At 54.2% G+C, this 24960-nt stretch overlaps 10 protein-coding genes across 10 annotated transcripts; 6 read left to right on the top strand and 4 right to left on the bottom strand.

The window, feature by feature from the left end:
• Positions 1-559: 559 nt before the first annotated feature.
• CTI6 (Cti6p) lies at positions 560-1915 on the top strand (the record flags this gene model as incomplete). The annotated part of the gene is made up of 1 exon (NM_210850.1): positions 560-1915. One exon carries the CDS (start codon positions 560-562, stop codon positions 1913-1915), a length of 1356 nt encoding a protein of 451 aa, NP_985496.1.
• Positions 1916-1985: 70 nt separating this feature from the next.
• Positions 1986-3731, bottom strand: VPS45 (Vps45p; the record flags this gene model as incomplete). The annotated part of the gene is made up of 1 exon (NM_210849.2): positions 1986-3731. The coding sequence occupies one exon, from the start codon at positions 3729-3731 to the stop codon at positions 1986-1988; it is 1746 nt and encodes a 581-aa protein (NP_985495.2).
• Positions 3732-4133: 402 nt separating this feature from the next.
• Positions 4134-6188, top strand: TCO89 (Tco89p; the record flags this gene model as incomplete). The annotated part of the gene is made up of 1 exon (NM_210848.2): positions 4134-6188. One exon carries the CDS (start codon positions 4134-4136, stop codon positions 6186-6188), a length of 2055 nt encoding a protein of 684 aa, NP_985494.2.
• A 285-nt stretch (positions 6189-6473) lies between these two features.
• On the bottom strand, positions 6474-9962 carry PAN2 (poly(A)-specific ribonuclease; the record flags this gene model as incomplete). The annotated part of the gene is made up of 1 exon (NM_210847.2): positions 6474-9962. One exon carries the CDS (start codon positions 9960-9962, stop codon positions 6474-6476), a length of 3489 nt encoding a protein of 1162 aa, NP_985493.2.
• Positions 9963-10220: 258 nt separating this feature from the next.
• RTT10 (tRNA (34-2'-O)-methyltransferase regulator RTT10) lies at positions 10221-13151 on the top strand (the record flags this gene model as incomplete). The annotated part of the gene is made up of 1 exon (NM_210846.1): positions 10221-13151. The coding sequence occupies one exon, from the start codon at positions 10221-10223 to the stop codon at positions 13149-13151; it is 2931 nt and encodes a 976-aa protein (NP_985492.1).
• A 110-nt stretch (positions 13152-13261) lies between these two features.
• RTC6 (mitochondrial 54S ribosomal protein bL36m) lies at positions 13262-13504 on the bottom strand (the record flags this gene model as incomplete). The annotated part of the gene is made up of 1 exon (NM_210845.1): positions 13262-13504. One exon carries the CDS (start codon positions 13502-13504, stop codon positions 13262-13264), a length of 243 nt encoding a protein of 80 aa, NP_985491.1.
• Positions 13505-13753: 249 nt separating this feature from the next.
• SPC105 (kinetochore-microtubule binding complex subunit SPC105) lies at positions 13754-16444 on the top strand (the record flags this gene model as incomplete). Its single annotated transcript, NM_210844.1, has 1 exon — positions 13754-16444. One exon carries the CDS (start codon positions 13754-13756, stop codon positions 16442-16444), a length of 2691 nt encoding a protein of 896 aa, NP_985490.1.
• Positions 16445-16909: 465 nt separating this feature from the next.
• Positions 16910-20866, top strand: NUP145 (nucleocytoplasmic transporter NUP145; the record flags this gene model as incomplete). Its single annotated transcript, NM_210843.1, has 1 exon — positions 16910-20866. One exon carries the CDS (start codon positions 16910-16912, stop codon positions 20864-20866), a length of 3957 nt encoding a protein of 1318 aa, NP_985489.1.
• Positions 20867-20945: 79 nt separating this feature from the next.
• Positions 20946-22535, bottom strand: NBP35 (Fe-S cluster-binding ATPase; the record flags this gene model as incomplete). Its single annotated transcript, NM_210842.2, has 1 exon — positions 20946-22535. The coding sequence occupies one exon, from the start codon at positions 22533-22535 to the stop codon at positions 20946-20948; it is 1590 nt and encodes a 529-aa protein (NP_985488.2).
• A 733-nt stretch (positions 22536-23268) lies between these two features.
• On the top strand, positions 23269-24918 carry MRN1 (Mrn1p; the record flags this gene model as incomplete). Its single annotated transcript, NM_210841.2, has 1 exon — positions 23269-24918. One exon carries the CDS (start codon positions 23269-23271, stop codon positions 24916-24918), a length of 1650 nt encoding a protein of 549 aa, NP_985487.2.
• Between the last annotated feature and the right edge of the window lie 42 nt (positions 24919-24960).

Raw genomic sequence — 24960 nt, 5'->3', positions numbered from 1 at the left:
AGACCGTCCTAGGTTGTTCCTTGCGTCCTGATTCTGTCTAATTGCTCTTTTGCCAGCTTCCCTTTGTCAACGGAAGCGCCTTGTTGTGTGAGAAGCGTTTCCTGTGCCGCCTAATACCTGCTCCACAGATGGCTATAGCACTATGATATGTCCGATGAACGCTAAACCGCTGCTAGACGTAACTATTGTATGTCCTTCTGGTAAGCAGTGAACTGGTTATTCGGCCCGCAAGGCTCAACACTAAAATGCCATTCCTGGGCGCAATTGATCCGGGTAATACGCTGCGCCTCACAAATGTCAGGGTAACACCTGTCACGTGTGTATCACGTGACTGTTGGGGAAGCAGCTACCACCTGGATGCAGAAGGCCTGGCAAGCATACTACAGACTGTACATACGCACCGCGTCTGCGGGCTGCTAGCGGACGCAACATCGCGGTCTTCCTGCGTAGCTCTATAAAGTTGAAAAAAAAAGTACGCCAGTTCCCCTCTTTTGGCGCGAGCTTAAACCACATATGCCCAGCAGCCAGCCAGAGGACTCTCGATCCGGCGTCTCCGGCCATGACTAGAGCAGAGTTGAAAGAGCCTCAGAGTATGGACCATGCGCTGCTGCACCGCAAGCGCGCGCGGGTTCATGACGACGGACAGGACGGGCGCGTGATGGATGAGGAGGATGAGGACGAGGACGTGGCGCATGAGGCGGAGGAGGACGGCGACGACGATGAGGAGGGCGAGACACGATGTGTGTGCGGGGAGCTGGACCCTCCAGACGCGTCGGGCTTCTTCATACAGTGCGAGAGCTGCTCGGTGTGGCAACACGGCTACTGCGTGGGGATCATGGAAGGCGAGAGCACGCCGGATAAGTACTGGTGCGAGCAGTGCCGGCCAGAGCAGCATGCGGTCTATACCAACGACCTGGGCAAGCGGCGCTCCAACTACAAGCCGACGCAACAGCGGCGGCGCCAGAGCCGACGCGCGAAACGCGGGGACCGGAGCGCGGACAGCGCGTCGGACGCAGACCGGCAGCGACGCCGGTACGACGACGAGCTGCGGCCGCGCAGCCGCGACTCCGGCCAGTATGACGACGACGCACGAGGCCCAAACAGCTCTGCGGGGAGCGAGCAGGACGAGCGCCGCCTGCTGAACCGGAAGCGGGCGACGCTCAGTGCGCGCGAGGAGAAGCAGTACCAGCTGATGCTGGAGGCCATCCGCGAGAGTCGTCGCACCTCCCAGCCCGAGGAAGTTTTAAAGGCTGAGCACAAAGACCTTTCGGACAGGGAGCTGTCCGGCGAGGACACATCGCCTACTACGGCCACATCAAGCACATCGATGGGAACCCTACCCCCTGTGACAACGAAGCAGGAGCAAGGCAAGGGCTCGTCTTCTGAGGCCTCGAGGGTTCTGGGTAGTGGACCACCGGTATCATCAGGCTCGGCTGGAGCTATGCGTAAACGTACGAGGGGCAAGTCCGCAACCTCGAATTCTTCTTCGGAGGAGGACGGCGGACGCAAACGTTCGAGGCGCGGCGGCACGCGAAAGTCTGCGGGCAGCTCCATGCAGCGGGTGCCGCCAGGGTCAAACAGCAGCGTAGGTGGAAACAATGCCAGCACTAATGGACAAGAAGTGGGCATTGGCAAGCCGATCAAGCCTAGACTGCCTACGCAGAAAACAAGCATTTCGGAGATGAGACGCAGAATCTATGCGATTCTGGAGTATTTGTCACGCACACAGTCCCAACTCACCGACGGTGAGTTGGGCAAGGAACAACTCATTCAATTTGTCGAGAATGACGACTTTATATGCAAGATCAACACTATATTTCAAGACTACAGCAAATCCTTGAAATTGATGGACTCTTTAACCAGGAAGTTATTGCTATGGGAACAAAAATATGCTAGTGAAGGGCCAGCTACTTGAGGATCAGGCAATTAACCTATGTAACATGTGTATATTTTATAGTTATATTGGCGCCATCGTTTTTGCAGCGTCACAACAGGTCACCCAGGCCAGTTTCTTTGCCAGCAGAGCAATACAGCTGTTCGAATTCGTCGATGAAGTCCCGCGTCCGGAGCAAAGTATTTCCGCCCAACACGACTCTGAGCGAGCCCTCCTGGCGTCGAGAGCTCTCGTTGAACTGGTGCACGAGCCGCGCCTCGTCCAGAGTCACGCCGCCGACGATGAACAGGACCACGTCTTGCACAGGCTTGTTTGTAGGCAGGGCTCCGCTGGTGCTGCTGAAAATGTCCTGCGAGAGGCGGCCCTTCGCTAGGTCGGCGAGGATGGCGCCCAGCTTCGGTTTGTGCTGCATGTAGACGTTATCTGCGCTATTGTGGTTCAGCTTGTTGAACTTCTTGCTTAGACCGCTGATCAGGTCGTTCTCGGGGCTCTTTCTGACCTGGGAAACATGAGCTCCAAACTGCTCCCTGAACTTGTGGAATATTGCCATCTCCCGCGGGGAACAGGACACGGACAGCAGCTTTGCTACCTGCTGCAGCTTCTGAGCCACGGGGTTCGGCTTGAGCGAGTAGATACAGGCCAGCTTCAGCTTGTAGTACGAATCCAGCGTCGGGCTCTGTAGAAGCTTGAGCATCTCATGGTAGTCATTGTTGTCGTCCTCGTGGACAGACATGTTCTGCTCGATCTCACTGAGCTGCCAGATGTCGCTCTTCTGCAGCTGGTGGTCAAGCTCGGCCACAATAGCCATGTGCTTCGACACATTGCTCGACAGCTTCTTGAACTCCGGGTACTTCTCAATGAAGTGCTTGATGTCCTCGATCGTGTTTATCTGGCTGTTCGACTTGGTCTTGGACTTGTACTGCGCAACGTACTGCTTGACGCGGTCGCCGAGATCGCCGAAGTTCAGATACATCGTCTCGCGGAAGAACTGGTCCTGTTTCGGCGACAGGACCACCTGCTTCAGCTCCTCGTCCAGCTCCGCTACGCCGCTCAAGTCGACTAGGTTGCCGTGGATGCCGATGTACTCGTGTATCATGGACTGGTACGTCCACGGCTGCAGCAACGGCGTCAGTGGGTCGTGCCGCCGGTCCAGCAGCAGCAGCACAGGCGCCGTGTCGAGCGCTGGAAAATCGAACAGCGTCTTCGCGTTCTTGTCAATCTCGTGCTGCAGCTCCCGCGCCAACCGCGCGCACAGCTCGCTGCCCGCCTCGAACACTACGCGCGGGTTCAGCTTCAGCGACAGCAGCACCGCCAGCACGCTCCGCCTCACCTCATCCAGCCCCGCCGGCCGCCACGTCCCCGGCCCCGCCAGCAGCTGCGGCGTCGCCTGCTCCAGCACAAACAGGTCCGCGTTCACCACGCCGTAGTCCAGAAACACCTCCTCCACCCGCGCCACCACCTCCAGGTCGTCCCGCTCCGCCAGCCGCTCCAGTTGCGTTTTTGACACTGTGTTGCTGAAGAAGATCTGGTACTTCCCGTACCGCGGCTCCTCCAGCTCCCGCAGCAGCCACTCGATCGTCTCCTCCGTCGGCTTCACGAAGCACACGCACCCCAGGTTGCGCATCACGTCCCGCTCCGCGTTCTCCAGCCGGTCGATCATGTAGATCTCCCGCGCCAGCAGCTCCGACTGCGTCGTTACCACCGAGATCACCGCCGTCGTGTGCTTGTCCAGCAGCAGCAGCCGCACCCGCGATTGCTCCACCACGCTCAGCGTTGCCCGGTTCTGCCAGTTCACCACCCGCTCCAGGTAGAAGTCTGCGACTTTGAATAGGTCCATTGCTTGCTTGCCCCCTGCGCACACGCCTTCTCTACGCTGCCCGTTGCTGCATGTGGCAGTAACTATTCAGCCTTTTCGCTAACTATTCCCTGTCATCTGGCTCGCCGTCCCCTTTCCGTGGTAGACCCGGGAGCGCCAGCACAATCGAGCTACTTGCATCGCTTGGGCAGGAGGAATGTATACTATAGACAGTAAAGAAGCGCCGTAACGCGGTACGGTTACCTATCGCAGCTGTTATCCAATAAGGCGGTGCCCGTGTAGGTGACATAAGGCTTCTAATAGCGGAAAAACGATTAACCGTTGAACAAGCGCGATATCAGAGGCGTAGCAGAGGTAGGCCACGTATCAGAGGCGTCGAGGAATAGGCGAGGCGCGGAAATAAGATTGATAGAAGGTGGGACAATGTCATCGGGCGCGTGCAGAGGACGGTCGTTCAGAAGCGAGGCCGATATGGGCGGGCACGGCGGGCACGGCGGGGCCGCGGGCCATGGAGGCGGCAAGACGCGCGGCAAGAAGCTGAAGCAGTTCTCCACGCGGTCGCGGAGCAAGAGCAACGCAAACTTCAAGGGCCTGGTGAGTCTGCACCGGACGTCGAGCCACGACGGGACGTACAGCAGGGGCGATGGGGAGCCCAGCAACGGCAGCATGAAGCGGACGCGCAGCTACGACTCGCTGAGTAAGCGCAAGGCGCTGAGCATGCTGAGCATGACGGCGTTGGGGCGGACGGAGACGGGCGCGGACGGGCGCGCGGGGCGGGGCGCGCACGGGCGGCTGGTGCTGCAGCTGCACGAGCAGGGCGGGTCCAGCGCGGACGAGGAGGTGGACTACTTCAGCGGGGAGGACCTGCGGGACGGCGGGCGGTGGGGCGCGGGCGACGAGGCGGAGGGCGACGAGGCGGAGGGCGGCGCGGCGCGGGCGGCGCCGGCGCTGCCGGCGCTGCCGGCGCTGCCGGCGCTTCCAGCGCTGCCGGCGGGGGCGGGCGGCAGTACGCAGGGCCTGGGACGCATGCAGCTGAGCTACAAGGCGCCGTCGAGCCTGCGGAACAAGCAGCTTGACAGCAACGACGAGGACCGGATAGAGCACAGCAAGGACTATGGTGCTGGTTACGGGGACTGCGAGGTGAGCAAGGCGCTGCACGCGGGGGAGACCATTGCGGAGTCTGCGCACAGTCTCCAGCGACAGGGCGCGACGGCGGCCGAGGGCAGAACGGAGTACCCGTCCACGCCGAGGCGGGCAGAGGGCCCAGAGCAAGCGGACCGGACAGGGCGACCCGAACGAACGCCCGAGGCCGACGGCGCGCGGGCTGCAGAGGTTGCAGAACAACCTGGCGATGGTGGGAAGGCAGGCAAGTCGGCTGTAGAGGCACAGGAAGGGAATGTGCATGGCGATCCAGATAAGGATAGCGACCACTATGCGCCCGATATGATCCTGTCGCAGTCGACCGGGGTTGAGCGGCATTTTAACCAGACATTGTCGCGGCAGAATTCCGTGGCCAGCCACGCCGCAATGATAGACAACAGTGCTTACGACACGCAGCATGCAAACCATAATAGGTTTAACTACATCAACAACGACCTTGCAAGCTCGCTGAAGTCTGGAGAGCTGAAGGCCGAGGAAAAGCCGTCCAAAGACTTCTCCACGTCAATCTCCAGCTTGACCAGTCATTTACAAGGCAGGGCGCCAAATTCGAGGTCTGGAAACCGCACGAATAATCTAATGGCGCTGCGCACATCGCAGAATGCGCTGCTTCGCGGCCAGCAGGCATCATTCCTCGGAGAACACGGGTTGGGTCAGGGCCAGCAACGGTCTGGCACGCAGGTGCCGCTAAACCATTTTTCGCAATTCCTCCAGTCAAACGACCAAAATAACGAGTCAAGAACACAGCAGAAGCTGTGGCTACAGCGTGAATCGTCTTTCCTGGATGTATCTGCACAGTCGGCGACGGGGTCGGACGCTCTTTTCCTGGCGTCCAACGTGGAGGTTCGCAGAGAATTTGAAAGGATCTCCCGAGAATATATGAGCGTTCGGCGCTTTGGTAACCCTCTGAACGATGCTATGACAAGGGTAGTTACGCAGCACAAGATTGACGTCAAGAAACATAACAAGTCCTCTTCTCCAATGTATGACGCATCCAACGGGTCACTCTTTGGTAGCTACCAAAGAAATATGAAAACATTTGGAGAATTGCATCCCGATATTCGCAATCGGGATATGGAAATCCGGCAGATTCTTACTTCTCTGTGGAATGAGGGGACTACGGAATTCAACAAGGACAGTAACCCTCTCAGCCAAAAAGGGCCTTATCTGCAGCAAAATCCGAAAGTTGCAGCTGCTCCAAGGTCCCGAACTACCGGTCCGACTCCACACCATAATCAACGTCTGATAAATTCGCTTCAGCCGACTACGCGAGCCTTTAATAGAAGAATGGAGACAGCGTTGAACCAGCAACGGCTGTGAACGATCTCCTCTGGCATATAACGTAGTAAGATGAAATACCGCTTCAATTCTCTCGGGGTTGTGGCCACGTGAGAGCTTTCTGCTAATCGCACCGTATGTTGAGGCCGATCTTCATTAAATGTTTACTAATGTATAATTTTAGTATAGAAGCTTCATACTTCGCATATTGTGCATCCCGATGAGTTCCAATTGTCGCCACAGGTTAACGTGCTTTGCGTATAATCTAATAATTATTTATTATATAATTCCAGGAAATAGATTCCGAATAATAACCATACCCATACTTTACTGTAAGTCACCGGGGACTCTATAGTTAGATGCCCTGCCCTCTTCGTATATCCTATTTAAGACTGTTTCGAAAATACCTTTTTCCCTCAAATCCAGGTATTTCCTGTAAAGCACTAATGCCGTGTAGGCATCCTCTATGGAATCGTGATTTCCCTTTTGAATATCTTTGTCCAATAATGCATAGGCAAGATACCTGAGCGACAAATACCTCCTGCCTTGAAGGTAATACAAAGCCGTATCTCTTGTCTGTTCCTTGGGCACATGTATATTAATATTCCTGAAGTCATTGTACAGACCATGACCAACAAAGATGCAACCTAATTGCAGTAGCAACCAGATTTTTCTTAATACGACCCGCCTGGTAACAAGAGGTTTTGAGCTTGTGTCGGGATCCAAGTCGCCGGGCTCTATACCGCTGTACTTGGTCAAATAATCTTCGATATGCTTTGTATTGACAATGTAGTCGTCAATGAAAGGCACCCCGGCAAGATCACCCTCCCCTCTTAAGACCGAAACCCTGGCCAATGCCGTTTTTGCTGGTTTTATTAAAGTTTTGGTTCCCTTACACGAGATTTCTACTTGATCTTCGCTCAGGGCCACAAATTCAGCATCTAGTGCAACCAGCGAACCAGGTTTTGGAGCCTCTTCAGCAGTTAATAATCGGTATTCCTTTTTGATACTTTCTCGCATACCATTCGCGAAGTGGTCGCGGTAAAGAATACTATAATTAATAGTGTAAAAGCTGGCCGGAACAAACGGCTTTGTCAGCTCCTCCGCATCGGAATAAATGGCAATCTCTGGTGTCTTCCACCAATAAGAGATGTTCAGGGCCTCCTCTTCATCGACCTCCTGAACTAGAAAGTCATTGAACATATACCACTTGTACGTTCTTGTAGTAGGATCGAAAATCTTGGAATAGGCCACTAGATGAGGTTCGGTAATATAGTCACATATACGTGCAACGTAGCCATTAAGCTCATACTTAAAGATCGCGTTGGTAGTTTTGAGGTCTGTAGGTTGTAGCTTCAAAATTGGCCTGTCCTTGGAGATGGTGGCATAGAACTCCTTCGTCAGCCAACCCCTCACTGTCTTGGCTGTCGCCCATTCGTCGGACGTTAACGAAATATTCAAAGATAGTAACGGTGGGAGGTTCCGTACAGTTTTTTCGCTTTCTACAGTCTCGCACTTGAAACATTTCTCACACATTGCCTTCGTATGCTTCAACCGACTCATAGAGGATTCAATATATGGAAGGATCGTTTGGTTATTCAATTTTTTGTTGACATACTTGATGTTGTTGCTGATCGGACTTGTCACAGTCAACACCGGAATGATGTCAGAGCGACGGGTAAAGTTCGCACACGGTGAAATGGACCTGGTTGTGACTTGCACATCGATGCCAAGCAATTCCTCCAACACAATGCTCTGCGTTGTGTTGATTTTCATTTGCAATTCTTCAAATAGTAACCTGTTTAATAAAAACGTGTTAAACTTTTGTGGGGTAGTCAGAGAATTATCGTTGTTGTCGTGGCAGGAAATAGTTGTTTTGTCGTCACCGAGAACCATACTCTCCAACTTCGCAGTCATGGAACTGCCCGATGCATCCGAGTCGGAAATTGAGGTTCCCGAGACGGTTGTGTTCGGTTCCAGAGCATTGTCGATCGAGTCTGTGATAAGGCCCAGTAGATAACTTTTAGGAATGGATGCGAGTGCCTCTTGGAAGTTACTGGAACGGCATATTTCCCCATTTGCTCGGACCATCATATCATAAAGAGATCCCAACTCGGTGAGCAAAGAGTTGTCGCTGAAATTTTCCATCTTCAGGCAGCTAACAAGGAAGTTGTACACCTCTGGAACAAAGCGATACATTTGCAGCACTGCATTGGTATACACATTGTCAATGTCAGTTTCCAACCCAGAGTACCTTGTTTTATTGAATGCTTTGAAGTCGAAATCCTGCACGCCAAAACGACCGTATACCATCTGCAGCTTTGTGAATGCAGGGGGGACCTCTCTGTCATTGGAAGGCTTGTAATTCATTAATTCTTGTTTGTCCTTGCCATCCTCGTCGGTAATTAAAAGCTTCTTTTTTCGCTCCCGCAGCGATCTATACGGTACCGCCACATTCCTATGGCCGTACTTATGCCTGTCGTACGGGAGCAATCGATACTTCTGCCCGCCAGATGATGGATTTCCGGAGCGCGCGGTATTCGGTCGTGAGTCAGAGGATGTGCTCAGTGCCGTGTGCGAGCTGCTGGCAGCACTGCTTTTGGGAGGCAGTGGTACCTTCATTGGGATCGTCCCATCGCTACGGAATACCGTCTGGTGCCACGCGGATAACAGCTTCTCATTGTAATACGGAAGCCCCACGCTGCTCAGCGGATAGCTATAGTCGTCGATGGAGGTCGCGCCAGCCAGAATGCCGTCGTCTGGGTAGTCCGGGTACTCCAGAATCGTGGTCGCAGTGCTGGTAAATCCAGTCATGCCGTTGGACCTCGACCACATGTTTATGTTATTATCGTGCTCGATAAATGCAATGTAATCGCCGCTCGGCGAGAGCTGCAGCTGCGTCACCGACTGGCACGGGTGACAGTACTGGGTCCGGACCGTCGGGTTGGACAGGTCAACAAAGTCAAACGCGCCGGTAACAGAGCCGATCACCACTACGGTCGGGAGAATCGGATGGAGTTGCACGAAGTCCGCGCCCACCATGTAACATGCCCCGTTCCCCATGTACTCCGTGTTCTTGGAAAACGAGATCGGCGGCAGCTGCTTCATGATCCGCAGGTCGTACACGTTCACAAACTGGTCCGGGTACATCATGTTGAATCGCTTCGACTTCCCCGCCGTCACCAGCGTGTGGTCGCGGAAATCCATCGAGCTGACCATGCACGAGTGCCCCGAGAACGTCTTCACCACCGTGTTGCTGTTTGGGTCCAGCAGGTCGAGCATCCCGTTCTGCCGCGCAACCGCCATCAGTCGGTTGCTCGACTGCATCAGCTTCACCTTCGACGAGTACTGCACCGTGTTGCTCAACCGCCCCTTCACCAGGTCCACCGCCACCAGCCCACTCGCCAGGTTCGTCCCCCCGCAGTACACCGTGTTCTGCGAGTTGCTGCCGTAGCACATCGCCCGCATGTCGCATAGTTGTGCGATGTCCGCCGACGTTACGTGCAGTTTCGTCACGCTGCGCCGGTTCGCGAAGTTCAATGACTCGCCGCCCAGCGACAAGACGCCCTGCTTGTGGCTCAGCAACTCCACCACCGGCTCTGCCCCGATGTGTGCCGTGTGCCGCGTGTATAGCGAGTATGACGGGTCGTACGACGACACCCGTCCGTATGTGTCCCCCACCCAGATCAGATTGACGTCCTGGTCAAACGCCATCTTCGTCGCGCTCTTCTCCTTGGCGTCGTAAGCCCAATACGACTTGCGCAGGTGCTCGGTGAGCTCCACCGGCGACTGGTATGAAAGCTGCCACTGATTCATCTGCACTCAAGCGTTCGAAGCCCCTCTTGTCCTGTAAAAATCTCCTCTATGTCCTTATACGCACTGATGATAACCTTTAACTCTACCTTGAGGTACCAGCTTGTTCATCCTTGATCTTGCTAAGGGTTAGAACTACGCGGATGGAACCTGAAATTTTTTTCTTGCTGGAACTGGACCATCCACCAATTTTAACACTCGCGATGAGCCCAGGTTCTGGAAAAGAGCAGGCATTAGATCGGGATCATAGTCGATTAAACGATGAATATGTCGCTGGATAAGGTCAATGACATTGCGCCATGCACTGCAGTGCGGATTCTCGGGGACGGGAGGTGCCTAGCAGGGTGCGGGCCGGAAATCTACGTATACGAGTATCGCGGCGGAGTGCTGCTGAACCGCTGCCGGGTTTTCCAGCGAAACAAGGTGCACGGGATATGCGTGCAGGACGGGTGGGTAATTGCATATGGGGACCGGTCGGTGAGCATCTTGGAGTTGGAGGACGTGATGACGCGGCGGAACCTGAAGTATCACGAGTACATGACGCCGGAGTGGGTGCTCGGGGCGGCGTTCAGCGCGGACGGGCGCTCGTGTTACCTGCTGACGTGCTACAACAGCGTGCTGGAGATGGACCTGGAGATGCGTGTGGTGCGCAGCATCAACGCGGGTGAGCGGTCGCTGCTGTACTCGGGGTCGGTGAAGGTGGTGGGCGATGCGGTGTATGTGTGCGCGGGGACGGTGATGGGCGGGGTGGTGGTGTGGGAGCTGCACACGGGGGCGGTGGTGCAGCGGCTGGAGGGCCACGAGGGCTCGATCTTCTGCGCGGTGGTGAGCGACGACGGGCGACTGGTTGCATCATGCTCGGATGACCGCTCGATTCGGGTGTGGAGCCTGGAGACAGGTGAACAGGTAGGCATTGCGTGGGGGCACACAGCGCGGATCTGGGACCTGCGTTTCCTGCGAGTAGCAGACAAGCTGGTCAGTGTATCGGAAGACTGCACGTGCCGGGTGTGGGCGGTGGGCGCTGAGCGAATGCAGGAGGAGGCGGTCTACGACGTGCACCAGACGAAGAGCGTGTGGGCCGTGGACGTACAGGAGGACGACATGGTGGCGGTGACTGCGGGCAACGACGGCCGGCTGCGGCTGGTGGACCTGACGCGGCCGGGCAGCCGGGAGAGGCCCGCGATCGATCTGACGACGGAGGGCCTGTATAATATGGACCACACGACATTCAAGGGCTTCTGCTGGTTCGAGCGCGGCCCGATCGCGATCACCTCGTGCGGCAAGATTCTGCAGCGCAGGATGTTGGGGCGTTGGGAGTGCATCCTGGCCGACCAGCGCCTCGCGGGCTACTCTGTCACGAGGCGCGAGCGGGCTCTGGGGTTGGCCGTGATTGCGAATGCGAGTGCGGACGTGCTGGTGCTGCGGGTCGACACACACGAGCCTCTGGCCAGCAAATGGCATAGGGTCCCCGAAATAGGGAAATGCACCAATATCCTAGTGACGCGGTCCGGGGAAGACCTGCTGATTTTGGCGGAGTCGCCGCAGCCGTCTGATCCGCTTGTGTGCTTGCGACTCGAGTCGCAAACGCTAGCAATGAAGGCCCAGTACGTCTTCCGGAAGCCTGCCGAGTTCAGCACGAGAGCACTAGGGGTGTATGAGCACTACATCATCGTCGGCTCCCGCTTCAGCACTGTCGCTGTTTTTGATCTGGACGACCCCAGCTATGAATTCGTGCTGCGAAAGCTGTTACCTGGTGATACGATCACGGCTATCACCCACATAAGTGGACATTTGTTCGCCATCACAGATCGCGATGGGCACTATAACTTTGTGTGTTTCGATTTCGCGAAGAGGGCCCATCGGGTTGTCCACTCGAACAAGGTGCAGAAGGGATTCCTGGAAGGCATTATCCGCAACGCCAAAGGCGACTATATCACCTACGGTTTCAAGGCTGACTCTTTTTACATGTACAACGAGACGAAGCAGTATGAGATAGGCACAGTTTTATGCGGGGGAGCAAACCGGCAATGGGATCTTGTGCACCGCATCGACGACAGCTTTTTGCTGTGCTATATCAAGGCCGGGGACCCCTATGTCTGCCTGGTCCGCGATTTTCCCTTCTCGCGGGTTCTTGGGAATGGCCTGCATGGGCGGGAGATTCGGGATATATCCATCAGGAGCGATGAGCCATATAAGAACGGCTACTTGTTTATTACAGGGTCTGAAGATACGAACATTAAATTGAACTGTTTTGACGTTGATACAGGAGAAATCAGGACATTTTGGACACTGAAGGAGCATGTTAGCGGACTTCAAAGGTGCGAGTTTATAAACAAAAGGTTGTTTGTGTCCTGCAGCGCAAGAGAGGAGCTCTTCCTGTGGCAAGTTACAGATACCTTTGACATACCGTACGTGCACCTCCTGCAGAAGCTGCCCGTGTCATCCTCCAACCCGGATCTCAGGATCATGGACTTCAGTTGCAAATTCGTAAACGGCACCGAGAACTTCGTGATAGCAACGGTGTGCTCGGATAGTTCAATTCGGCTCTGGTACTATGACTCGGAGAAGAATGCGTTCACGCTGTTGGTGAACGGCTTCTATACGCAATGCTGTATTCTAAATGCAGAACTAATCGTCTTGCAGGGAAGGCTCTATCTGCTTGTTTCGGCCACCGATGGCCACCTGGTGGTATGGGATATGGCCCCAGTGATGCCGTTTGCAGTCGAGGATCAGCTCCAGCAGCTGGAGGGAGCTGCCATGGCGGAAACTAAACTGCCAGAGCCATCTGTTTTGTTGAAGGTGCATCAATCGGGAGTGAAAGCGCTCGGCGTTAGCGTGCGCAAGAGTGAATTTGTCGTTTACTCCGGGGGGGACGATAACGCGCTCGCGATTTCCATCTTTAGCTGCTCCAACGATAGCGCGCTGGTGGCCAAAATCGCGGCATTCAATCCCTCTGCAGCAACGTCCACCATCACGAGCTTGAGCGTTGTGAGCGAGGGCTCCTACATCCTCACATCCTCCATAGATCAGATACTGAGGGTGTGGTCAGTGGCCCGCGATCAGCTACAGCTGCACTCGCAAAGCTACACAACCGTGGCTGACACCGGGCCCACGGCCGTGGTCGCCTCCCCCAGCGGCACCTGGGCCCTGGCCGGCGGCGCAGGGCTCACCCTCCGGCGGCTGTTACCGTAGCACTCTCCGCAGTGATATTATTGTACATTAGCAAAGTTGTTACGTTAATTTATATACATGGTAACTCATGGTCGTTTCATCCACCATTGTGGGCAGCAGGCGCTTTTCGCCTACCCCTGGCGCTGCTTGTGCTTGTTGTTGGACTTGCAGTACACGTACACTCTTCCCTTGCGTCTAACGATGTAGCAGTGCGCACAGAACTTCTTCACCGAAGTTCTGACCTTGAATCCCCTGGTAAACTGGGGTACCACCACGCCGTTTAGCGGCTTCTGCAGCAAAGCAGAGCCGAAGCGGGGCACTATTGGCACCATAAATGGACGCGCCAACAAGGAGCAAATTCTAGTCGAGAACATCAGGCGCTAATGATTCGGATACCGCAGCTTAGAGCTCCGCATGTGTACGATGCACTCTATCACATCGCCGATGTTGGTTTGGAAGTGCCAATTTTCATATCACATTTAACGAATGTTTCTGAGTCCGGGTAATATTTTCGCGAGGAGGATACGAAAGCCGCTTATGGTCCATAAACATTGAGTAGCTGTAGCAGCACCTACCAAGGCGGTCAGTTGTTAGGAGCGATCATATAACGCTGGCTTAGGGATATGGAGCCGCACAAAAGGTATTCGCTCCCACCGCGGAGTATTTTAAAACAGAAGTCGAACTACGACGACGATGAGCGGACTTCAGACACGCTTCAAATCTCATCGCAGATCCAGTTTCCAACCCACGGGCTCACAAAGGATCAGCTGCTCAACGGGAATAACACGACATCTAGAATCAACACGACCCAATTGGAGGCCAAACTTAATCGGCGGGTATCTTTTGCGCCGGACGTAACGCTGCACAAGTTTGACTTCATACCCGAGGTGCCAGTTAAGTTCAGGGAACCGCGTCGTAAGAGCTCCCTCAGCGTGCTTGAAAAGAGCCATGACAACGATACCATGGAGCTGACGAATCCCGTGACGCATGCATTTGACGGGCTGGGGCGCGTCGAGGAGCCGGACGCGGGGTACGAGGCCGTGTTCGATAAAGAAGTGTCCATGGAAATAACACAGTTGTTCACGAAACACAGCGCGCGGCCAGAATCTGAGGCGGAGGGGGCCGAGGCGGGACTCGGGCGCGCTCCAGTGGAGGAAACAATGGAACTGACCAACTTGCATAACCTGCATGGGCCTTTGAACACCGGCACAGGTGACGAATCGATGGAGATGACAGATACCCACCAAGCAGGTCCAGCCCCAAACGAAGCGGAGAAGAATGACGCGAACAATGGCGCGGAGGAAGAGGAGGACGGCGGCGATGACGCTCCCACTCCTGCTACAGAGGAATCTATGGAGATCACTGGGCAGCAGAGCGTCGGACGGATCCCCTCGTCGGGTTCGCCGTCCGCGAAGCTGTCTGGCGTCGCGACAGCCCGGATGGTGAGTATGGACGGGGATTCCATGGAAATAACCGGTCTGCAGCAGCTTTCTCAGGCGCATGAGTACAGGGAAGCCCCTGATGCAACGCTGACCTTATCCAATGTATTTGAAGGGCCAAAACATCTCAATGAGCAGAGAGCAGAGGAAACCATGGACTTTACAGCATTTCCCAAACTTAACGAGGCACTCACAATCGACTCGCAGGTAGTTACCAGCACCCAAGAGCCGCCAGCCTACAAGGCTCTTTCCACAATTAAAATATCGCCCAAAAGGCGTAAGATTGCAGAGGGTATATATGTCTCTCCTGTCAAGCCAAATCCGATAGAAGAACTATTCAGTGATGCCGAAAGGTTATCCCCCATTCCTTTACCTCCCGAATACTCTCCAAGCAGGCAAGCGAACTCATCCAACCCCGTTCTTTCTCCTGCAGATGTACCAAAGCTACCGCATGACAACTACGCTATGAAGGCCGTGGATCAACAACCTAAAGAAGAGCCTGTAGAACCGATTTCACTCCAGATGTTTTTAGATACAACGGGGATATCATTTGTTATAGACTTAGATGGAGTGCAAAACTATGATCCAATAACGTTCACGTATACAGACCGCATTGAAGATATCTCCACACGTCAGATTTACGATGCTCTCTATCTACAAATTCCTCTCCTGGAAATATATGCATTTATAGTGAAGGAACTGCATCGTAGAATCCTGGATTCTCAAAGGTTATTTCAAGAGTTGGAGGAACAGATCTCCAATAACCCTCCTCCATATCTGTTCCGTAACTACTTTGAATCCAGTGACGAAGTGAAACAACTCATGAAAGAACAGATTGTCTTAATCAAGTCGTTTGCAAGGTTAGAGGCGAAGAAAGTCTGGTTTGAGTGGCGCTGCCAGCATCTAAAAGGCATCAAGTCTGTACTCGAGGAAAACCTATCGCTTGTTCAAACGGAATACGCCGAAGTGGTAGCGCGCTTGAATGAGATAAGCGACATTAAGCATCGTCTGCAGGCTCTTGAACAATCGCTCAGGCACGAGTTGGAGCTACTGAGGAACGGCGAGAAACCCATGCGCGTGACTACCCTAGCGGACAGGCTCAAAATTGAAAAGATAAAGAGCGAGCTGAAAGCGAACATGATAAAGCTCAACAACACCGCTAACTTGGAGGAGCAAAAGGAGGCCATCTCCGCGGATATCAATGCGCTCCGTTCTCAAATAAAGGACGTGCGTGAAGAAATTAGCTCCCTGAAGTCACTTGTTCTCAAAAATAAACTGCACACCGCACATGATGTTTCTAAACTCCGCCTGCTCTTTTCTCAGATGCAGCTCTTCACCGGCGTCTCCTTCCGCGGGCTCTCAGGCTCAGAACTGCAACTGGCGCTTAACAGCACGATCAACGTGAGCTTCGATCTCACACAAGTCGACAACATAAAAGATATTGCTGTGAGCTACCAGACAGAGTCCCAGTTCGAACGCCACATATCCACGCTTTTCATCAACGAGGCGCGGCATGCGGCCCCCAATGCCTTCACATTCGTTCTCGCCGTCCAATCCAAGCTGCAGCATATCCGTAACGTCTGCATGGAGTACGACCGTCTCCAGGCCATCTTCCCAACGCGGCTCGTCACTGTACGCGACACAGATCTAATAGAACTGACGGACCTCGACGCTGTCCGGAATGCCAAGGTCCACTACCATATAGGCATCCCAGACTTCGTCGCCGCGGTAACTTCTGCAGACCAGAAGAAGATCACCATCAGGGCACGCGTTGCCTACGGGAAAGGAGTCACACAGGAGCTGCTCGAGCGGCACCTTCTATCCCGCACTAAAAAGCCACTGCCCTGGTTCAGGCAGTTCCAAGTTGTTCTGTGACTTGTTATTATCCGTCACTGCAACCACACCAACTGAACAAGGCCGTTTTTGCACAAACTAGTAAATATAGTATCAATGACGCTGCATGTAGCTCCAGCAACTAATACAATCTCATTACATGGGCAATTGGCTACTCTACGCCTACACGCATGGCGTTCGTGGAAACATTACCCGCACTCTGAATAGGCGATTTTTTGGTGACAAAAATTTTAATGGTCTCCTACTTCCAAAGGTTACGTTACCTCAAATTTCGCGAGAGTTAAATACCATCATCAACATCCTTCCAAAGGAAAACCACACCAACAGCTGCTCGTGATCTGAGGCAGATCCGGTTAGACTTTCGTTCTAATTACAATTTCACATTGATACAAGCTCGTTAGTCGTTCTACTTTGTGCTTGGACATTTATTGCACCGGTACTATAAACGATACAGGCACTTGAAGCTTGGATACATATAATCTGCCCATGTTTGGTGCGGCATCCGGAGGAAATTCACTGTTCGGGGGCGCAAACGCGTCGACGCCGACGCCTACTCCTGCGCCGGCCGGCAACCTCTTCAATTTCAACAAAAAGCCGGGCGAAGGGTTCGCGGGCGCCGGCCAAAATAACGTCTCGACACCAAGCCCTGCGGGCGATCTCCTAGGCGCCAAGTCGACGACTACAGGCGGGCTTTTTGGGCCAAAGACGGAACAGAAGCCCGCAGGCGGCCTTTTCGGACAGAGTAGTGCCGCTCCCAATGGCACTGGCGGCGGTGGTCTCTTCGCTAGCACGGGCAACAGCGGCAGCACCCAATTGGGTGGGCTGTTCGGCAACAGTGCTGCGGGCGGTGGTGGGAGTCTTTTTGGCGCCGGCTCGGCCGCGAACAACAACGCATCCACCTCGTTGGGAAATCTCTTTGGGAAACCTAATGACACGGCACCGGCAGCTGGTGGAGGTCTTTTCAGCAATCGGCCGAACACAGCCACCACAAATACCGTTTCTTCCACTAACAGTCTTTTTAGCAATAATCAGGGAAATGGTGCGCAGAATAATGGGGGGCTCTTTGGTGCGAAACCTACCGGGGGGCTCTTTGGAAACAGCACCGCTCAGCCACAGTCGTCGCTTTTTGGAGCTTCCTCCTCACAGAATAATCAGCAGCAGCAGCAGCAAACACAGCAACTGTCCCTTCTGGGTTCCAATCCATATGGCCTGAATCTGACTGGTGTTCCTGTTACTACCATGCCGGAATCTATAACGGCAGCAATTACGTCTAAGAAGAAGAACGAGCTACCGCTTGTGCACGAGAAGAAGAGGATGTTTTCGACCTCTTCTGCCTCAAACGTGCTACCACTTGTTAGCAATCAATCCACTCTTATCAGTAAGCTAAGTTCTAGGTTAAACTCGGGGAAAAATGGTGAATCTACACGGGGTTTATTCTCACCATCCAGGAAAGTGCTCAGCCAAGGCCCACTGGTAGCAGCAGACAATACCAGGGATTTGAATCCACCACTGAACCATCCGTCATCGTCTATTCCGTCACGCCCATTGCTTTCTTTGGCCAACCGAACGGATTTATCAGACATGCGGAAACTTAAACTCGATCCACATAGAAGCGCTGCCAAAAAGCTGCGTCTGCTGAATGGTCAGAGTGCTACCACTAAGCTGAAAATCCTAGATACGAACTACCAGTCTCAGCGCGAGGAATCTTCAGAAATCTTTGTATCTACGAAAACTGATAGACAGCCTCTGGAGGAAAAATGCGAAGTCAGTAGTACTACAGGTATTCCGGAATCAGACAATGGATGCGATGGCTACTGGTGCTCGCCCTCCATTGAGCAGCTGCAACGGTTGACTCCGCAGCAACTTTCTGCGATTCCGAATTTTGTCATCGGGCGTAAAGGCTATGGTAGCATTTCCTTTGACTTGGATGTTGATTTGACAGCATTCAGCGACGACTTCAAGCATGCGCTTTTTGGTAGCGTCATCATGTTTAATGAAAACAAGACAGTGGAGGTATATCCGGATGATTCTCTGAAACCGCCAATAGGCCTGGGCTTGAACGTTCCGGCTACTATAACTCTGGAACGCATATATCCAATAGATAAGAAGACAAACCAGCCCATCACTGAAAACTCCGACCTCGCGAAGGTTCAGTATTTCGTCAAGAGGCTGAAAAGTATGAGAGACATGGAGTTTATTTCATATAATCCATATGGAGGTGTTTGGACTTTCAAGGTGAAGCACTTTAGTATTTGGGGTTTAGTCAATGATTCTGACGTTGAAATTGACGACGTTGAACTAGAGGCTGCTAGAGAAGCTGAGATTAAGCAGCGGATAGTTGCCATTCCGAAGAGACCCGGGTTTGGGAAGCAGGCGGATAGTACTGTTCCTGGAGGGTTTGATCAGCTGGTCCATATTCCCTCATCTGTAGACATCGACATGACGCAGACGTCACCAGATGATTACTCTTTGACTAGTGCCCCAGTTGATGCCTTGCTGCACGATGAAGCCATGACGGATCTTATCGAGGAGAAGCCCTACGAACCCTCCGATGTTGATGAAGAAGATTTTGAAGGTTTAGAAGCGGAGCCGAATTTGGAAGTCTCCTCTGACTGGCACCAACAACTGCAGCTCGCCGCTGATCCTTACAAGTCGGTGTTTGCTAATTCTACTTCATTGAATAGGGTGAACAAAATGGACGATGTCATCTTTAACACTTTTCAAAAAGATATGGATGAGTTCAAGTCGATAAGAAGGCAAAGAAGGTTGGACTCCGCGCCCAGCTTTGTAAGATTTAACAATGACTCTACGATAACAATGAAAACAGACAAGTCTACCTCTGGCTGTACAGTGACTGCCTCTCCGCTGCCGCTGCAAACTCAAAGAAGCTCGATCGATTCTGTTCTGAAGAAGTCTCTAATAGACTCCACTATTGAATTGAGAAATAATAACTACCCAATTGTGAAGCAGTTTTCGCTGACCTTCGATGACATTGCAGCTGCGTATAAACCTATCCCTGCGGAATATAGGATATGGAAGTTAGCTTCGATCCTATTTGATCCTATTTCTGTTAGTAAATCAAGAAGTCACCCAGATGACGCAGTTAAAGACGTCCTTGTTAAAAAAAAACAGTACGAGCTACTTTGTGACTGGATTATTAATGAAATTAATTCTGAAGTGGGGGCTAAGATTGCAAGTGCAGGCCCTCTGGAGAAGATATTTCTGTACTTAGTGAAACGGGACATCATAGGTGCTACAACTGCTGCGATTGCAAGCAATAACAACCACCTGGCTGTTTTGGTTACTCTGCTCGGGTCGAATGATCCCCTAGTTCGCGAGCTGTCAACCTCTCACCTCTCCAAGATTAAAAAATTGGGCTCTAGCTTGGACATAAACATCATAAAAATTTACCAGTTATTGACTGGATCACCATTTGCAGAGTCCGCCAATTCTGTTATTTCAGAAGGCCTATCATGGCTTGCGACCTTGGGACTGCAGATATTTTACGGAGACATCGATGCTTTGTCACTTCGGGAACTAATAGAAAGAGGCCTTGAGTACTCATGTAAAGACCAATGGCCTTTGAATGACATATCTGCAAATATTCTACGCTTATATTGCTCCGATGTCACTCCCGATATCTTGGTTGGCAATCTCAAGATATCGTCGAATAATCTGGATGTTCGTCTATCCTGGTTCTTCATCCAAATTTTGACACGCGACGATATATCGCCGTCCCTTCGGGACCACTTAACCCTGCAGTATGTCGAGCAGCTAAAGCTTAATCGTATGTTTGGTGAAGCGCTATTCATCATGTGCTTCATTAACGACGATCGTTTAGCTAAGCAACAAGTTGATCACCTTCTAAGTTCACAAATCACGTTTTTCTCGCAAGATAGCAACTACGAGCTGCTGACCAGACTTCGGATACCAAAGTCAAGCTACTATGCGTTCCTCGCGTTGCTTGACAAGTACAATAGAAACCACTTGTCCGAGGCGCGCAATTTGCTGAAGGCAGGCCACTTCCAAGAGGCTGAGAAGGTGGTAATAGTGAGCGTTGCTCCAAAGTTAGTGCTAGATGGGTCAGCTGCTAACTTGCAGACACTGCGTCAATTATTGGAGACTTTCCCCGCACAACAGATGGAAACTTGGACTCACGGCCTGGGGGTATTTGAGAAGTACCTCCAGATAGCACTTGACAACAACCACAACCAAGAGCTGCTTTCCGATCTGGTCCGGGTTCTGCCCGTCCTGGCCACGGATTTCGGCTCCCACCGAGAACTCTCCGTCGTTTGCTGTGTCATGTCCAAACTTGTCTGTCATATCATCCTTGAGAATTATCGACAAGCGTTGGAGACCCCGTCTTTTAAAGACAGATTACTTGCATTGCCGCTGGGACAGCCCGAAACTATCTACCTGAAACGGGCGCTCGCATCCACGTAACACTAAGCGTCTTTTTTACAAATATGTATGTATGTATAAACTGGTATCAGTCTGTCACTGGCAGGAACTGCTAGGCGCGTTATACGTCGCCGACGGCGTCACGGAGAGCCTCTACCACATGCATGATGGCGGTCGACGCTGGACTGTCCGGATAGGCGTCCAAAAAGCTTTCGCCAGAGTCGCAGCATCTTCCAATTCGCGGATCAATCGGCACGGCTCCAAGGAACTTTATCCCCAGCTCCTCGCACAAGGCGCGACCACCACCTGTTGTTGGCTTGAAGATGGTCGACTCGTTTTCGCACGATGGGCACACAAAGCCGCTCATGTTCTCGACCAGCCCCAGGACACGGATCCCCGCCTTCCGACAGAAGTCGAGCTCCTTGCGAACGTCCAGAAGCGCAACCTCCTGCGGTGTCGTAACCACCAGCGCGCCATCTATGCCGGACTCCTTCAAGAGAGTGTTGATCGTAATGTGCTCGTCCGAGGTCCCCGGAGGGGTGTCGACAACGAGGTAGTCGAGCTCGTCCCAGTACACGTCCTTGAGGAAACGCTTGATCAGCGCATTCTTCTTTGCGCCTCGCCAGATCACCGCAGAGTCGTCCTCCGGCAGCATGAACTGGATCGACATCGCCGCCAGGTTGTCCGCCACGTATACCGGAGTCCAGCCCACGCTTGACTCATGCACAGTCTCATTCACACAGCCCAACATGTGCGGCAGAGACGGCCCGCAAATGTCCAGGTCCATCACGCCGACCTGCAGTGCCTCGTCCGCAGACAGCGCCCAGCCCAGCATCGCCGAGAAGGTCGACTTCCCGACGCCGCCCTTTCCGGACAGAACCAGCACCTTGTGCCGCACGGGCGCCAGGTTCTGTGTGATCAGCGCCACATCCGGGTCTGGGCCCTTGGGCAGCGACTCGCAGATGTCCTTGTTGGCACAGCCCTGGCAGGCATCGCCCTTGCCAGCGTTCTCGGACGCAGGCCCGGGGCAGTGCTCGGGCGGCGCCTGCTCCAGTGCGTAGCCGTCTTGCGCCAGTGCAGGCATCGCCTCTATTATGCCTCCCATCTCTGCGCTCGTTTGCATGTGGTGTGCAACGGCGAAACGTCGCGGCTTTCTTAGTAATGCACGCCGCCGGCAACGCCCACCCCGCAACCCATGCCCGCCCGGTTTCCGATCACCCTCTGGGCCGATGGCCAGGCCCTCACGGCCCACGCAGAGCTCGGCGACGAGCTCGCCTCGCTCCGCATCGCAGCGCCAGGCATCGCGCTCGCACCGCCCGCGGCCGCGCGCTGGCTGCGCGACCCCGCCGCCTTCCACCTCTTCGCCGCCGCAGACTACGCCGCCGACCCCGTGCTCGACCGCGACTGGACCGTACTCCGCCGCGACGGCACCTGGCTGCTCGAAGAGACCTGCTTCGCCTCCGGGCCCGCGCGTGCGCCGCTGACGCTGCTCGAGCCCGTCGCGCCAGGCCTCCCGCCCGCCCCGCACGCACCGCCGGCCTGGCCGCTGCGCCGTCGCGCCGCAGAGCTGCGCGCGCGCCTCCACGCCGCAGACGCCCACGCAGACGCCCTCGCGCGCCAGCTCGCTGCCACCCGCCGCACCGCCGCCGGCCTGCTGGCCGCCCGCGCCGCCCGGGTCCGCCAGCTCGAGGCCAGCCCCGTTCGGGCTCATCGCGCCGCCCAGCCGCGTACGCCCGAGCCCGCCACGCCCCACTACGCCACGCCCCGCGGACCAGCCCCGGACTTCGAGTTCCTGGGCATCCGCCACACACCGCGCACACCGCTGCCCGCCACGCCTGCTCGCCGGGCTAGCGTAGCGTCCGATGCCTCGACGGAGTCGGACTGACGTCGAGGTCACGTGACACCCGTTTTGCGGTGCGTACAAAACCGACGCAGCCTACTGCACCAGTGCTGGCGCCTGGAGCTCAGCGCCGCGTCCGTGCCGGCTGTGCGCCTAGTTTTTCGCTGCGTGTACCATCAGTACTACTATATAAGACATGGTTTTCAAAAAGCTGGAGCGTGCGCGCACGTAACGCAAACTCCACCACAGTCGCGCAAGAGCAGGAACAGCGCAATCAGATTCGAAGCACCCTCCAAGCAGCGTGTGGAACGACCAGCAGCCGCCAGCTTCAGTTGACTTCAGTTCGAAGCGCCATCTCGAGCGTTTTCATTTTTTGCACCAAGTAGATTTTTTCCGTGGGGCGGGCATCTAAGCTCAACACGCATATTCTTCAGTTCTGCCAGGGCGGGGACATCCAGTTCGAGGCTCAGACCAGCAGGTGTTTCATTGAACCAGGCGCCTGCAGGTGACTTTTGGACACTAGACTTTTGTAAACGGGCCGCTAGAGCGGACTTTCTGCGTTCTGCGGGCAGGGAACCTGCGGGAGTGTGTAGACGCGCAGCGCATGAGCTACCAAGAGTACCAGGGACTGGGGTTCCAGCACCCGTCGCGGATGCAGTCGCCGCTGAGCGAGACGCACTCGATGACGCCGACATCGGATATCTCGATATCGAACCGGGCGCAGGCGTGGTCGGACCCGATGTACGACCAGACGTGGGGGACGGCGGGGTACGGGGGGAACGGGGCGGCGTATGGGCTAGCGCAGCCGCCGATGGGGCGGTACGAGGCGTCGGGGTTGTGCTCGGAGTCATCCAACGGGTCGGGCACAGTGGGCGAGAGCCAGGCGCCGCCGATGGGGGTGCTTGCGCAGTACGCGCAGGTGAGCCACCCGATGACGCTCCAGTCGGGGCAGATGAACAACCCGCGCGACTTTACGAGCGCGCCGTCGCGGACGGTGTACTTGGGCAACGTACCGCCGTACATCACCACGAAGGAGTTGTTGGACCATGTGCGTTCGGGCGTGGTGGAGGAAGTCAAGATTCTCCCCGAGAAGATGTGTGCATTTATCTCCTTCGTGGAGGAGAACTCTGCGCTCTTGTTCCACTCGGACGCTATTCTCAAGCGGCTAAACATCGACGATCGCGACATCAAGATAGGCTGGGGCAAGCCGACGCAGATCGATCCGATAGTCGCGGCGGGGATTACAAACGACGGTGCGACGCGCAATGTATACATCGGCAAGCTCAACACCAACAAGGACATCTGTGCGCAGTGGGGTGTGGATCCAAACGAGGAGGTTATCACAGAGGAGAAGTTGCGGAACGACTTGTCCGACTTCGGGGAGGTAGAGAACGTCAAGATTGTACCGGAGAAGGGCATTGCGTTTGTGCATTTCTCGTCGATTTTTGCCGCAATCAAGGTGGTCGCCAACTTGGCGAACATCAACCCTTACTACGCGCAGAAGAAGATCTTCTACGGCAAGGACAGGTGTGCGTTTATAACCAAGACCCAACAGCACAACGCCGCGCAGTTCTTGGGCATTCAGCCCGGCATGGAATCCTTCTTTTCCAATGATCGGGAATTGATCTCACAGACGTTGTTACAGCAGTCTGCAGCTGCAGCTGCAATCGCTACCAGCGCAGGCGGGGCTAACAATTTGGGTAACCGCACGATATATTTGGGCAACTTGCCCAAAGATGTGAAGCTCGAGGAAATATGCAATTCTGTTAGAGGGGGGCTGTTACAGCATATCAAGTTATTGAGCGACAGGCATGTCTGCTTCGTCACGTTTATCGATCCTACTGCTGCTGCGCAATTCTACGCCATGAGTTCGCTACACGGTTTAACCATCCACAACAAAAGGTGTAAGATTGGCTGGGGTAAGCACTCAGGGCCCTTGCCCAATCCGCTAGCACTAGCTGTGTCCCGTGGGGCGTCCAGGAACATCTACCTAGGAAACATTGACTTTGCCGCAGACAAAAAATCACAGCATCCAATCTTTACGGAAGCAGCACTACGTGCGGTATTCCAGGAGTTTGGTGAAGTGGAACAAATCAACTTTTTGTATGAGCGGAACTGCTGCTTCATAAACTTTGCCAATATCAGCAGTGCGATCCTGGCCATTGACAAGATAAAGTCCATTCCGACGTTCAAGGACTTGAAAATCAACTTTGGCAAAGATAGGTGCGGCAACGTTCCTCGTCAATTTTGTTAGATTTGGAGCTACCTACTTCACTATGTGCCGTCATGGACAAAG

The sequence above is a fragment of the Eremothecium gossypii genome, chromosome VI, assembly GCF_000091025.4.
Source record: "Eremothecium gossypii ATCC 10895 chromosome VI, complete sequence".
NCBI classification, from domain to species: domain Eukaryota; kingdom Fungi; phylum Ascomycota; class Saccharomycetes; order Saccharomycetales; family Saccharomycetaceae; genus Eremothecium; species Eremothecium gossypii.
Note: the sequence above shows the minus strand (reverse complement) of the source record. Positions and strands in the feature narration are given on the sequence as shown.